This window comes from Carex rostrata, chromosome 2 (assembly GCF_964058835.1).
Source record: "Carex rostrata chromosome 2, lpCarRost1.2, whole genome shotgun sequence".
Lineage (NCBI taxonomy): Eukaryota > Viridiplantae > Streptophyta > Magnoliopsida > Poales > Cyperaceae > Carex > Carex rostrata.
Genome location: NC_135919.1, coordinates 964933 through 978757, shown reverse-complemented (window position 1 = coordinate 978757; position 13825 = coordinate 964933). Strand labels below are relative to the sequence as shown.

The 13825-nt window shown below is 36.1% G+C and overlaps 3 protein-coding genes across 5 annotated transcripts; 1 reads left to right on the top strand and 2 right to left on the bottom strand.

The window, feature by feature from the left end:
• Positions 1-47: 47 nt before the first annotated feature.
• Positions 48-4507, bottom strand: PHT4;5 (phosphate transporter 4;5). The gene is made up of 15 exons (XM_078318002.1): positions 4047-4507; positions 3813-3958; positions 3402-3501; positions 3102-3154; positions 2905-2979; positions 2710-2790; positions 2447-2508; positions 2284-2354; positions 2089-2204; positions 1798-1834; positions 1570-1665; positions 1305-1446; positions 757-809; positions 584-670; positions 48-359 (listed from the first exon to the last, which is right to left on the bottom strand). Exons 1-15 carry the CDS (start codon positions 4386-4388, stop codon positions 264-266), a joined length of 1557 nt encoding a protein of 518 aa, XP_078174128.1. The 5' UTR covers positions 4389-4507; the 3' UTR covers positions 48-263.
• Positions 4508-5922: 1415 nt separating this feature from the next.
• Positions 5923-9347, top strand: LOC144567676 (BTB/POZ and MATH domain-containing protein 1-like). Of its 3 annotated transcripts, none has more exons than XM_078317844.1 (5): positions 5923-6062; positions 6314-6630; positions 7386-7524; positions 8285-8470; positions 8755-9347. In XM_078317844.1, exons 2-5 carry the CDS (start codon positions 6336-6338, stop codon positions 9149-9151), a joined length of 1017 nt encoding a protein of 338 aa, XP_078173970.1. In that variant the 5' UTR covers positions 5923-6062; positions 6314-6335; the 3' UTR covers positions 9152-9347. The 3 variants fall into 3 exon arrangements, with proteins under 3 accessions (XP_078173970.1, XP_078173976.1, XP_078173979.1); XM_078317850.1 differs by having other exon boundaries at positions 5947-6062; positions 6318-6630; XM_078317853.1 differs by lacking the exon at positions 5923-6062 and having other exon boundaries at positions 6320-6366; positions 6397-6630.
• Positions 9348-9711: 364 nt separating this feature from the next.
• LOC144567668 (Cysteinyl-tRNA synthetase, class Ia family protein) lies at positions 9712-13825 on the bottom strand. Its single transcript, XM_078317837.1, has 9 exons — positions 13409-13825; positions 13238-13301; positions 12892-13053; positions 12306-12476; positions 11910-12191; positions 11528-11653; positions 10838-11041; positions 10359-10460; positions 9712-10149 (listed from the first exon to the last, which is right to left on the bottom strand). The coding sequence occupies exons 1-9, from the start codon at positions 13807-13809 to the stop codon at positions 9913-9915; spliced, it is 1749 nt and encodes a 582-aa protein (XP_078173963.1). The 5' UTR covers positions 13810-13825; the 3' UTR covers positions 9712-9912.

Sequence of the window (13825 nt, the reverse complement as noted above, 5' to 3'; positions counted from 1 at the left end):
ATTAACAATAAATCAGTTTTAAGCGAAATTGCTTTGAACAGAATAAATGTACGCATATTGGAAACATTATTATAAGCATAAATTACAGGATATCTGTCCCAGTAGTAATGACTAGAATTTGTCCTAATGTTCTCCCGAGTAAGTCTACTGTAACCTGGCTACAAAGTACAAACGACAAACTAACGGTGCCACAGATTTTTACAAGCTAATCCGGGCAAAAAAAGCTGTACAGTATACCAAAAAAATTGATGCCATTGGCATAATCAATCAGTAAAAGTTTGAGGTTTGCTACTTGCAAATAAGAGCCATACAACAGTCCCAGTCAAATAAAAGAAGATAGACGGTGCAAACAATGACAGCTGCACAAGGGGGAAAACATACTGGTTAGATCTTCATCAAGATTGTGTCTGCACTTTTGTAATATAAAACATAGCAAATACTTCTGATTAAACCCTCAGAAAATGACTAAATTAGCCCTCTCCTATAGGAGCAAAATGCCCCAATAAAACTTTTATTCAGGTATTTCTATATATCAAACTATGTTTTAGAGAGAGAAAGAGGGTAGGTGGTAGGGGGCACATACACTCCATGAGTGCGTTGAGTCAAGAACATAGCCTGTCAACGCAACACCAACTATACCAGGAACGGCTCCTACTGTATTTGTTATACCCTGTTAAAAGATAAGTCAGAAGATTCAACAGTCAGGAAGGGTAAACGTGCAATTTGTGCAAGTTTTATAAAGTTTAGACAAAATACCAGAAGAATGCTTGCATATTCACGCGATATATCTTGATGCGTGCAATACAGTCCTGAAAGTAAAAACAAGTAACATTTATTTTGGATCAAGAAAAAAAGGCAACCAATTATCTGAAATAAATTCACAAGCACCGCCTATTTGTTAATTCAATCTCAAGCTGTTGCATTTGACACAAATAAAGAGATTATAGCAAACATTTGCAAGATTTGGGGATTTTTTTCAGATAATACTGACAGATTTTGTTTCTACTACTATTCTTGTCTAGGAATGTATGGCCCTGCTTTCCCGCTTTGCGGATCATGTTCACACAAAATAGGCCCCCTTAAATGACATAAGTGGGTCAATCTGGTCTGTTCGTTTTAGATCAAGCCCCAAACCATAATAGCAGGCTCTACTTTCCTAGTAGAAAAATATCAGATACGGATGCAGGACAAGTTATGATATCATGTTTTATTTCTAATTATTAACATATGTACAACAAAAAAGTGGCATATTATCAAATTAGTAAGACATTTACAATTATGTTGCACCGCTAAATAGATGGTACCTGACAAAGCAAAGCTAGATAAGGCCAAACCACTGGTAAGGAAAGCTACTATTTCCCATGGAGGTAACCCGAGGTCGAGTGAGGAGAGAGCCATGAAAGTTGCTGGGGACACAAATGCAATTGTTTGGCATATTTTTCTGACCTATTTTATAAAAAGATAGTGAGAATTAAGTAATATGTAATTGAATTAAACATGTGATTTAAATATACAAAATAACCGAAAAATGTGAAAAAGAAAACTATTCTGTTTGGAAATAAAACCTACCGTGGTGGTTTCAACCCCACTTGAAATTAAATTGTCAGCAAAAGGGGCAGCAATAGAGGTAACAAGAATTGAGCCTAAAGAAGGTAAGATTGATACCTAAATAATGAAAATTAAACATATGCATCAACTAAAAAAAAGTAATAATATTTATTCTTGAAAGAACTTCAATGTCAACAGAATACAAAGATCTAAAAGAATGAGATAAAATGATTTGTATAAGAAACTAACCCATGCAGCTTCAGTTAGGTTCAGGTTCAATTCCTCACTGCATCAAGTATAACCAAGACATGTTTAGTTAAACTGACAAATATATAAAAGAAACTTTGAGAGGCTTAACCAGAAATGGTAAACCGCCTCTTGTCCTGTCGGGCCCAGTATGGTACGACTCAAGTGTGTACATGTACGGTCATGTCTCCAGAAGCACCATTAGTATTGGTAACTGGTACTATGCTCTCTATTTACAGACAAGCTGGGTACAGATAAAAAAAAAATGAAAAGCGAAAAAAAAAAAAGATGAACCTAAAAAAGGTAGGCAACCAAGCGAGACATGTGTAGTGGCCCCAGCTTCCACAAAAGTGAGCATATATCATAGCCCATACTGCCTCACTTTTGAAAAATGCCTTCCATGGTACATCCTATTTAATTTTAATTAAACTAAAATTTAATCTACGAGCAACTTGGTTCACTGAACTATATATTTAAGATGTAGACAACCTTTAGCGAATTGCCCATTTCTTTTAGAGATGTATCCGAAGATTTTTCCAAGGACACATCACCTTTTATTTCTGCTCACAAAGTGAAAAAAAAAAAAGTGAATTTTATGCAATAACGTGATTTTACAATGTTACAAGAAAAGACCATCAGGATTGTGACTTACTAAATAGCTCTTCTATATTAACCATTGATTGGCCTTCCTTTACAAGCTCAAATATCAAGCACCTATATTTATATTTGCACAGGGGGTGAGATATTCAATTTAAGAAAACAAATCAAGAGTCACCCCTTTTTTGTGAATAGATTTTACCTCCTTTTTTGTGAGATCAGAGAAAAGTTAATATGAAAATAAAGTTCTCTATTATATTTTCAAAAAAAGATAAAACCATTCTCTATAGTAAAGACTTGAAGTTAATCGTTACTTACCAGATAATACCTACAAGCCCAAATGCAAAGAAGACTGATTCCCAACCGAAATTCTGAATAATTGAGGGAGCTAACAATAGTCTACAATCATAACAATATGGACAAAATTCATATCAAATTCCTGGCATTCAAATAAGATATTAGATTAGGTAAAATTAATTAAAATTAAAAAGGTACTAATAATTAAAAAAGTACCCCAAAACACTTCCAATACTGAGTCCACCAAACACTATTGCAACAGCCCTGGAGCGCTCTTTCAATGGAATAGACCTACGTATAAATAAAAAATAAAATGGAATGGTTTAAAAAAAAAGATGGACAAATCGAACCAATATTCGTGATAAAAGAATGAAGAAAAAGAAAAGTTTCGAGGAGGTCCTTCCGGGTCTGACCTGGCAATCAGATCAGTTGCAGCTGATGGTGAAACACCTTCTCCTATACCTACCTGAATATATAAATGCATAAATAAATAGATCAAACAGACAAAAAGAAGAAAGCAAGACTCTGAAACTATGGAAATTATCTTTCATTACATAAGCAGGAGTACATACTTTGTAATTTACCAGTAATGTAATATGTACTGCTGGTTTGGGTAATTGTTGGTCTCAGTTAATTAGTTTCCCAAATTTTCTTCTGGTATTTTTGGTAGGCCTCGCGGAAACACATAAGCAATAGGTGAAAGAAAAGATTACCATAACTCTTGACAAAAGAAGTGCAGGCATAAACCCTGCAACCACTGGCACAACGGCAGTAGCCAACGACCATATTACCACGCCTACTTCCAGCACTTTTCTGTAAATTTGAACAAAAGTGTGCAGTTTTTGAAGCATATGAAGATCAACTTGTTAGAAGTTTGTTTTTTCTTCAAACTCGATTTTGAAATAAAGTTCATGAAACACCTTGGTGCACGTAGGATAATGACCAATTAGGGGTAGTTTAGGCATGTTGGAGGAGAGAATGATCAAGTAATGTGTAATAAAACTGTACAGTTTATGTTCAATGGAAACTGGTAGTTGCGTAGGATACTGTAAAAGAGAAGGTAGAGAATGTACACACATGATTATTAAGACTAATTGATTATTTGATGTTGAACAAAAACAGACCTTCCCCCGAATAATTTGGCAAGCCAACCACCGGGTAATTGGCTGAGAGCATAGCCCCAGAAGAAAGAGGATTGCACCAATCCTGCTGTGGTTGAATTCCACCCAAATTGGTGTGACATTGGAATTATTGCAATGCTCAAATTCACCTAAAATTGTCAACAATGCTTTAGATGCCTGAAACCGACTGGTACCATTGTAACAATGCATGATCTTTCTGTGACTCTATTTGATTACCTTGTCCATGTTGCATATGACGAAGGCGAGAGAGGTGGCACCAATAAGCTTGTATCGCTTCGGCAACCCTTTGAACCACCACTTACCTGGCTCCTCTTCGTCAACCTTGTGAATTTTATCAATAACTGGGACGCCTCCAGTGGCTTCTCTCTGGACCAAGACCTCACCTGATTTCAATTTTTCACCGGGGGAGCAGGAAACCCTAAAGCGAAAGCGATGATTGAGGTAAGGAAGTGCAGTAGCAGCAGCAGCAGCAGAGGGTACAAGTAGAGGCCGGTAGCGAGCGTGTTGTAGCGGAAGAAAACACAGTTTAGAGGGACGGGGCGCCATGGCCGTTGCCATTTGTTTAATTAATTTTAATTTGATTTGATTTGATTGATTTAAACTAGGTGAAAATAGGAGGAGTGATTTTTCATGGAAGAAATGTTTACATCAGCAAAATGAGTTGGACTTGGAAGGAGTAACAGACAGACGTCTTTCATTTGTGTTACTTGGAAGAAGAAATGTTGCAATAATTTACATCTCGGCCGTTTAATAGACATCTAACGTACGTATATTATTGGAGTGAAGAGAAGAGAAGAGAAGGTTGAGTGAAGTTTGATTCGTTTAGAGAAAGAAGGAGACAACGCCACGTGCATTAACAGGAAGCACCAGTTACGAGTGACTTGCTTGCTTCGCCGCGCCTTTTAACACAAAACAACAACAAAACTTGTTTCACATTTCCAACTTTTAAATCCCTTCTTCAGAATATTATTTGTATTAACATGAATGGTAATTTCAGTTTCCCCAATCTAAACTATAAACTATAGAATATTATAATGTAATAAGGAAACATAAATAAATACAATAAAATTACACAACTCATATAGTAACCAAGCATTAAGGGTTTGTTCGTCGCGGATTTTAAAACTCACTAATTAATTTATGAGAATTCATACTCATAGCATGATCAGTTATTATTATGAAAATATGCTAAAATAAATATTCGGATGTAACGTGAAATTAGTTGTACAAAATCTTAATTTATTTTGACAATATGTATATTTATATAAATTTTCTCATCTATTCAAATAAAAATAATAATTAGTCCAATAATGTGCTGTAAATTTTCTTAACTATTTAATTTAAATAAAAAATATGTATATCTATAATTCTATACTAGTAATCGTGTCCGTGCACAGCAACGGGAGCAAATTATGTAGTAGAAATCATTAAGCTTCTTAATAAGAATGAGAGATAATTTAAATTAAATTTGTAGAGAAAAATAGTTAAATACTATATTTATCTACAAGATAACACATGTGAACTCTAGTGTAGTGATAAGAATTTTGGCACAAACAGAACCTTGCAGGATCTAGACATTAAGCTCCTTAATAAGGAGGAGAGATAATTGATAGTAAACAACACACAAGACCACATAGATAATTTATAGAACATCCATGTTGTAGGATAGAGCGCAGCTGAGCCGAGTATCCAGATCCATCTAGAATAACCTAAGACGCGACGACATCAATTTGTTCAAACATTCTTCTAATTTTTTTACTAGCTATTAAACCAAGTTCATTTTTTTTTTTTTTTTAAGTTGGTTGTGTTATTAAAATAAATAAATATTTTCATATCGTTACATTTACACCGTTAGTTTATTACTTTGCTTTACAAATTTTGAATGGAATGACAAAAATGAAATTCATTATAATTGTTAATTAAGAGCAAATATTCGTCTTAATTATAAAACGGATATATCCAGTTTGGTCGAGAATGGAGATTGTTTGAACTTCTTTTTGTAAGAATGGAGATGTCCAGTTCCCTTGTACTAGTTGTTGCTCTATTTGCTCTACTCTAGTCTCTATCTCTGGTACTCTCCACTCCCCGGTGAATGTGAATGTGATCCCTCACCAAACCAAACCCTAAACCCGACCCCACAAACTGACAAACACCAATCGTCTCTTCTCTCATCGTCGATCGATCGATCCATTCTCGACAGTTTACAAAGAAAACCTGCTTTGCTTTCAGATCGTAAGTTCATCCCCGATTCCTTTCTTTCTTTCTTGCTTCTCATCAATATCTCTTTCAAATCTGATCTTTGTTCAAGAATAAATGAATATCTCTTTCAAATCTGATCTTTGTTCAAGAATAAATGACTTCAAATAAGTACTAGGCGAGTGAGATTGATTGATTGATTGATTGATTGCTTGTTTGCTTGCACTCTATCAAATTTTCTCAAATTAAAACTAGCAATTGTATTGTATGTATGTGTATCTTATCAGGTAGGTAGGTTGGTAGGTACCTATGGCTGGATGCTCTCCACCAAACCATAACCCTAACCATAACCATAACCATAACCATAACCAGTCACGTGCTGACACGATATGCCGAATGGAAGCTGCAAGTGGGACCCACACTGTCAAAATTGTAGCCTACTCCCTCTCCAAGGGCCTTGGCATTGGTAACTCCATAGAATGTGCAAAATTCTCCTTGTATGGCCATCAGTGGGCCCTCCTTTATTACCCCGATGGCATCTACACACGACAATTCAACTACTGTATCTCCTTCTATCTCAAGCTTCTCACTGAAATTCGCGAAGGTTAAACCATTTCTCATCCTCATTCATGCCTATTGGGCTTTAAACAAACCAAATTTAAATACTTTGTATGTTTCATGTTTAAACTGTGAGTTTTTCCTTCTTTTCAAAAAATTATCCCAGGATTTTTGCATTTGCAATTATGACACCTAATTTTCTCTCAATTAAAATAGCTTTGCTTAAGTGTACATTTGTACAATTACATACTTACAGTTCTCCTAATCTATTCATCTGCTTCCTTTTTCTTGCTGACTACTTGTTCAACAAAAATCAGGCAAAATAAAAAATAAATACAAATGTCGGGTTCAGAATTTGCAATTTTGTTAACTTGGTATAAGAAGTTTGTGTTTACCTAATCATTATTTGTTTGACTTAACCTTCAATGGTCTGGTGATCCCTAATAGCCAAAAAATTGGAGCAGGCCTCACTCGCTAATACCAGAATTATTGGTTGTTATTTGCAAAGGCGATAAAAATAACAAATCCTCGTCTTTCTCTTTTGCAAATTATCCTGGGCCTTTTGGCATAAATTGTTTGTAACAAGCAAGCATGCAATCAGAAAGTGCAGACTAGGGTTCTTAATTTAATTTTATGAATCTTGTTTTATTGCTTTGACGAAGCAAAGAGTGGGAGTAGTATTTAGTGGCTTCTATAATAAAATGATCCATGCTCCGTTGGCTCTCAATATGCCTAAATATGAAAGGTCAGTGTTTGACCTTTGACCTAGCAAATAACATTGAATTAATTTATCCGAAACAGGTGAAGGTGAAATGAAGGTTGTTCTTGAGTTTAGGCTACTTGATGATAAAGGCAAAACATCAACTGATGCATCAAAGAGTGCTCGAGTGACATATTTGAAAAAAGGAGATATTAAGGGGTTTGATGAGTTTATGAACCGGTACTTTGGAGAACATTTTCTTAATTCTTATGTTTAGATAGAGGTGGGTTTTAGTAATTTGACTCTATGAAAACAGCCTTTCTATAGACAGGGGCTGATCCAGGATTCTCGTCAGGGGCGGGGGGGGTGGGGGGCAAAAAATTATCGAATCGGGTTTAAATCCATTAACTAATTGGGTACTTGATAAAAAAAAATACTTTTGACTTATATTTTCCAATACTCGACTTATAATTTCTGATGCTCTAACTTATAATTCTAATTACCAATCATAATTCAAGAAATTTATTTTGATTTTAACTCTAAATTTAACCCGAATTACAAATTAAACATCCAGAGGGGGGCAAAAAAATTTGCAGGGAGGGGCAAAGTCGATCAGAACCGATAAATCACCACTAAAACTCAAAATCCAGGGGAGGGGCATCCCCCTGGTTCCACATGGGTCTGGCCCTGTCTATAGAGTAAATATGGAATTTTGAGGCCTGCCCATTTACCTTTTGAGTTTAGACCACCAAAACTGTTGGAGCCTAATTTTTAACTATGTTGAAATTTTTTCTTGTCTCACTGTTTCTCTTGACTACAACTGGATATATAAAAAGGCAAACACAATACAAACCTGTACTTTTTGACCTGCTATTTGGTTTAGTTTGACCCAAGCCATCTAATTTCTCTATAAATTTGATGACACAACTATCCACCCTATCTTAGTCTTCGATGCATAATTGTGATTAAGTAAATACTTACACCTATATTTTGTTAACAGTTCATACTTGGAAGCGTCAAATTTCATTAAGGATGATAGTTTTACAGTGAGGTGTACAGTGCGGGTCATAAAACCATGGTATGAAGAGGTAGTCAAGAGGCCAAGAGTGCTGGTACCTGCTCCTGATTTACACGAACACTTTGGTTATCTCTTGGAGACTGGAGAAGGGTCCGATGTCACGTTTAGGTAACTTTTTTGCCACTCTAATCCAACCCGTGTTGATTATTGTTCCCTTGGGGGGGGGGGGGCTGCTTGCAAATTGCTTTGGGTTTATATGGATTTCTGTGGCTGATTGAACTTTTCTTTTGTTCCTTTTTATCATTTCTTCTTTGTTCCAGTACCAACCTGACCAATAGTGTATGAAATATGTAAAAATGTAGGAATTGTTTTTTTATTTTTTTTAATTTACTCCAGTAACTGTAATGTAAACATCTTTTATTCTGATTTTGTATTTTCGTAATGAATTACAGGCTCAGTGATGGTGCAGCATTTAATGCACATAGGCTCATTCTAGCAGCCCGTTCTCCAGTTTTTCGGGCTGAGTTATTCGGCCCAATGATGGAAAGCAAAAGCAACTGCATAAACATCCAAGATATGGAGGCTTCAGTTTTCAAGGCCTTGCTTCACTTCATATATACTGATTCCGTACCAGAACAATATGTCGAGTCACATGCAATGGCACAGCACCTACTTGTAGCTGCTGATCGGTACGGGATGGAGAGACTAAAAGTAGCTTGTGAGGAGAAATTGTCTGGTGGCGTTGATGTGGATAATGTTGGGACTACCTTGGCTTTGGCCGAGCAGCATAATTGTGTGCAGCTAAAATCGATTTGTCTTGATTTTATCAGTAGGTATCAGTGGGTTTAACTTCATATTGACTAGTTGTTTACTTATCTGACGGGCGTCCTGGAGTTGTGCTAATATAATATTAGGAGATTGTATACGAGTTTGTGTAGGCACTTGTATTTTATTTTAAAAATTTGTCCCTTTGTTGGATGAATTTCTAATTCTATGACAGTTGGTAGTTTTATGTGATGGCAATGAACTCTTAATTTTTATTTCATGCTTAATCTTCGTAATTTCAGCGATGGGGGTACTCATCTTAAATGACTTATTTGCAGCACAAAAATGGAAACTGGTGTTTGTTCTACTTTTTTATTGTGACTTGCTTGAAGACTTTTTTTAGAATGGGGCACTTGAATATTTTCTAAAAATGCTGTTATAGACCAACCTGAATACAAGGAATCTTCTTGCATGTGATCAATCATTCTGTCTTTTTTTTATACAATAATTGATAAACATATGATTAATCATACACATAATTACATGATCAATTGGATTCTGTAACTTTTTTTTTTTTATTGATTTATGCTTGTTAACAGTCTAAATTTGTCAAATAAATTATATTACATAACAGTTCCAGGGAGTGCTACTCAAAACTGCTGATGTATTAAACAACGGAAAACCAAAAACAATCATGGAAAAGACATTGAACAGGCAAAATTTCAATTAATATGTAAATCTACTATTTCTTTTCACCCAAGGAGCACTGTTTTAACCTCCCTCCTGACATTCAAAATTGAACCATAGAAATAACTGACAGAAATGTTAGGCATGGAGTGTACAAGTTAAGATGGAGCAGTTTGCAATTCTTGAACGTGTAGAGGAATCGCGGGTCGCCAAGTGGTTCCATTAGGGTTATCCATCAATGCAATGCCTAGCACCTCTAACTCCTTCCTTATCTCATCTGATCTCTCATACTGTTTCTGTTTTCTTGCTGAAGTCCTCTCTTCTATTTTTCCCAGTACTTGTGCTTCTGTCAGGCCAGCTCGTACTAATGCTTTCTCTCTTAACTCTTGCAAAACCTGTAAACAAATTGGAACCTAAAAGGATTAATTCTATTTTTTTAGTTGGAACCTAAAAGACATTAGCTAATTAATACTCCAATCTGACACCTCGGGTAGCGTAGCGTAGGGCCATTCCTTCTCAAGAGTGAATTAAAAAATAAAAAAATATAGCACAATTTAAGCAGATCAGAGAGTTAATCCAACAAAATGAATATTGTAACATCAACCTCAGAATAACTAGCAGGCATTAGACCCAGAAGACCAAGCACAACTCTAAGCTGTTTTTCCAGAGCACATAGCGACTCCAATCTTCTTTCTTCACGTTTCCCCTGCATACAAAGATTTTAAAAAGTCAAAAGAGAAACAGAAGACAATCATTAACCTAATGCCTTATTATAAATCACTGTATGTAATGATCAGGTTTTTCTATTCAAAAGAGAGAGAAAATGCATGCGTTAACTGTCAACCCAAATAAAAGCAAACATAATTATAATCCCTTAAGATACGGTTCCATTGTACAATGAACACTTTTAATTCTCTTAACTCATAATATCTAAAAAATATAATAAAAGGAGATTTATAAAAGTTTTTGAATTCTTGGTAGGAGCTTCAAAGACTAGATATAATAATACCTACAAAATCTTAAGATTCTAGAATAATGGATTTGTGTAGAATAATGGATACAGAAAAATAAACAAAGTGATACCTTACGAGTATGTAGGAGGTCGTTCATGAGCTTCAGTGGATCAGAAAGAGCGGCCAACACCATGGCTGTGTGGAGGTCATCAGACATACAGTAATTCAATTCTTTGTTCAATTTTATTAGACACTCCGATGTTTTAGGAGGTGGAAATTCATCTGTAATTGATTTTTTTTCAGCCGAAAGAAGATCTTCACATTCATGCAAAGTCTACAATAATAAAATAAATAAAAGGATTTGCTTCAGATGTCACAAAATACACACACGCACGAACACACACCATATATAGCATAGCAGCAATTGACCAGCCCCATGGAAACAGATCTCAATTTTTTATATTGAAACATCCATTCAAGCTGCTGAATTTGATCTATGTATCAACATTTTGTATAAAACAAAATTTCACTTTTTTTAAGATTCTTTTTACTGTTCTCTAGATAGGGAGTCAGAAAACCATTGATTTAAAAGTTTGTATATTGTCCGGATAAGAATGGATTTTCCCATATTGAAAAAAATAGTCCCAGAATCCTTTAAATGGTGAAACAAAAGGCAATTAAAAATTTGACATTGGTAAAACAAAAGGCCAATTGAAGATTTAGAAGTTTCTATAATTTTAGAACAACCATGAACACACTAATGCATCATCTGATGGTGTTTCATTGAATTTTATATTTATAACAGAATTTAATTCCCAACCTGATAAATATAAAATAGACGATCTGAAGCAGTGTCAAGTTGCTCGTTCGAGTAACTGATAGTGGTACGATAGTGTGTACCAAGCAAGAAAAACCTCAAAGCCAGGGCATGGTACAACTCCATTACCTGAAAGGAGTAAATTACATTTTGAACACGTCAAAAGCTAAAATACAAAGAACAAACCGAAGGTGAGAAGAGTCTAATGAATAAAAGGGTTTTTTTCATTTCTAGAAACATGGAAAAGGTAAGAGTTTTAGTAAAATGCAGGGACATAGGTGGTAACAGTGTCTATTATGCCCAGTGTTGCTTTTCAATAGGTCACATTCCACATTAGCAAATGGTACGGGTGAGAAAATAACTGGATGATTCTTCTAGACATTACCCGGCGAATTGTGGTGAAATTTTTCAATGATTTCGACATCTTCTCCTTGTCTACATTGACAAAACCATTGTGCACCCAAAAACGTACACAGCTCTCCCTGCAAGCTGCACAGCTCTGCGCAATCTCATTTTCATGGTGGGGAAATATGAGGTCTTGGCCGCCGCCATGTATGTCAACTATGTGGCCGAGGTATGCATAGCTCATAGCGCTGCACTCTATGTGCCAGCCTGGCCGTCCTTGGCCCCACGGGCTCTCCCAGCTCGGTTCTCCCTCCTTAGCTGCCTTTAATCAGTGAAAAGAAAAAAAAAATTTAAACAACACATACTTAAAAGAAGAAGACAAAAAGGAACTATTTTGGAAATATAGTATACTAGAAGTGAAGACAACTATTCTTACTTTCCATAGAGCAAAATCAGCTGGATTTCTCTTTCTTTGATCAACCGCAACTCTCTCCCCTGCTCTGTTGTCTTCTAGGCTTCGGCCAGACAGTTGGCCATATGCTGGGAACTTATTGACCGAGTAATATACATCTCCGTCTACTACATATGCACAATCATTTTCTATAATCTGTAATCAGGAAAAAGAAGAGAAGTCAACAAAGAACTCATTTAAGGCACGAGTTACTCCTACTGAGCAGTTGAGTGCCCACTTAAACCCCAACTAAATCTTCAAATTTGTACTTAATCCAATTACCGCTAATTAGTCTCAATTTACTATCGAGTGTCTAATTAAACAAACAGTAAGATGCCCCTGCATATAAAAGGGGAAGTACTTGGTCACACTGGTAAACACCTGTAGATAACACTTCATAGTCTATTAGACCTTTTCTGCTGAACTTAATATGTCTGATAGACTGATACTAACCAAATCAAACATCATAATCCTTGTGGGTGAGAAGACTTTCCTGTGCAGGCACACAGAGGAAAAATGATACTGAATAAAATTAAATTAAAAATTAAAAAAAAAAAATGATGCATCTTACCTTGCTGATCATGTCTATAATTTGAGTGATGTGATCTGAGACACGAGGTTCGTAGGTGGGAGGCAAGCATTGGAGGGCAGACATGTCAAAATGGAACTCATGAGAGAAACGTGCACTTAGGTCAAGTGGGTCTTCACTCAACTCTTTTGCCCTTGCAATTATCTATATATATATATATATTTTTATGAAAACCAAATGACAACTTCACATTATGAATGAAGTAAGAGATATGACCTTAAAAACCTAAACCTAAAGGAATAGTATAATATAATAATGAGGAAATTGGTACAGTGAGCAAAGTGAGATTGATTGATTGATTGATTGATTAGTGAGGAACTTAGATCACCTTATCATCGATATCGGTAAAATTGCGAACATAAGATACATTATATCCGCGGTATTGCAAATACCTGTCTCATTAAAACAGGATAGGATAATTGCAATTAGATATGTAATTAGATAGGATAGGATAGGATAGGATGGGATGGGAGAAGGAGTGAGGAATATGGCCTCATACCTGAACAAGACATCGAAGGTGACATAGGCACGCGCATGACCTATGTGGCTGAAATCGTAAGGCGTAACACCACACACATACATTCCCACTGCCTTTGAGGTTGGATCCCTGGGCTGAAATAGCTCCTTGCTCTTGGTCATGGTGTTGTACAAGTAGAGCTCCTTGAAAAAATTACCATTGGTAGTCATGGTAGGGGACGAAGAGGTGCTGCATCTGCATAGACATAATCGTCGAAATGGAAATGGAGATGACAAGTGTCTGGGGGTCCTTGACCTTGTGGCAAGGGAAATTAGGGTTTGAGGCGAGCGAGAAGGAGAGAAGGAGAAGGAGAAGAAGCGGTTGAAAGAGGCCGAAGCGGAGGCCGAAGCGGAGGCAGCCACAGGGGCCAGCGCCATTCCCATTCCCAGTCCTATTCCT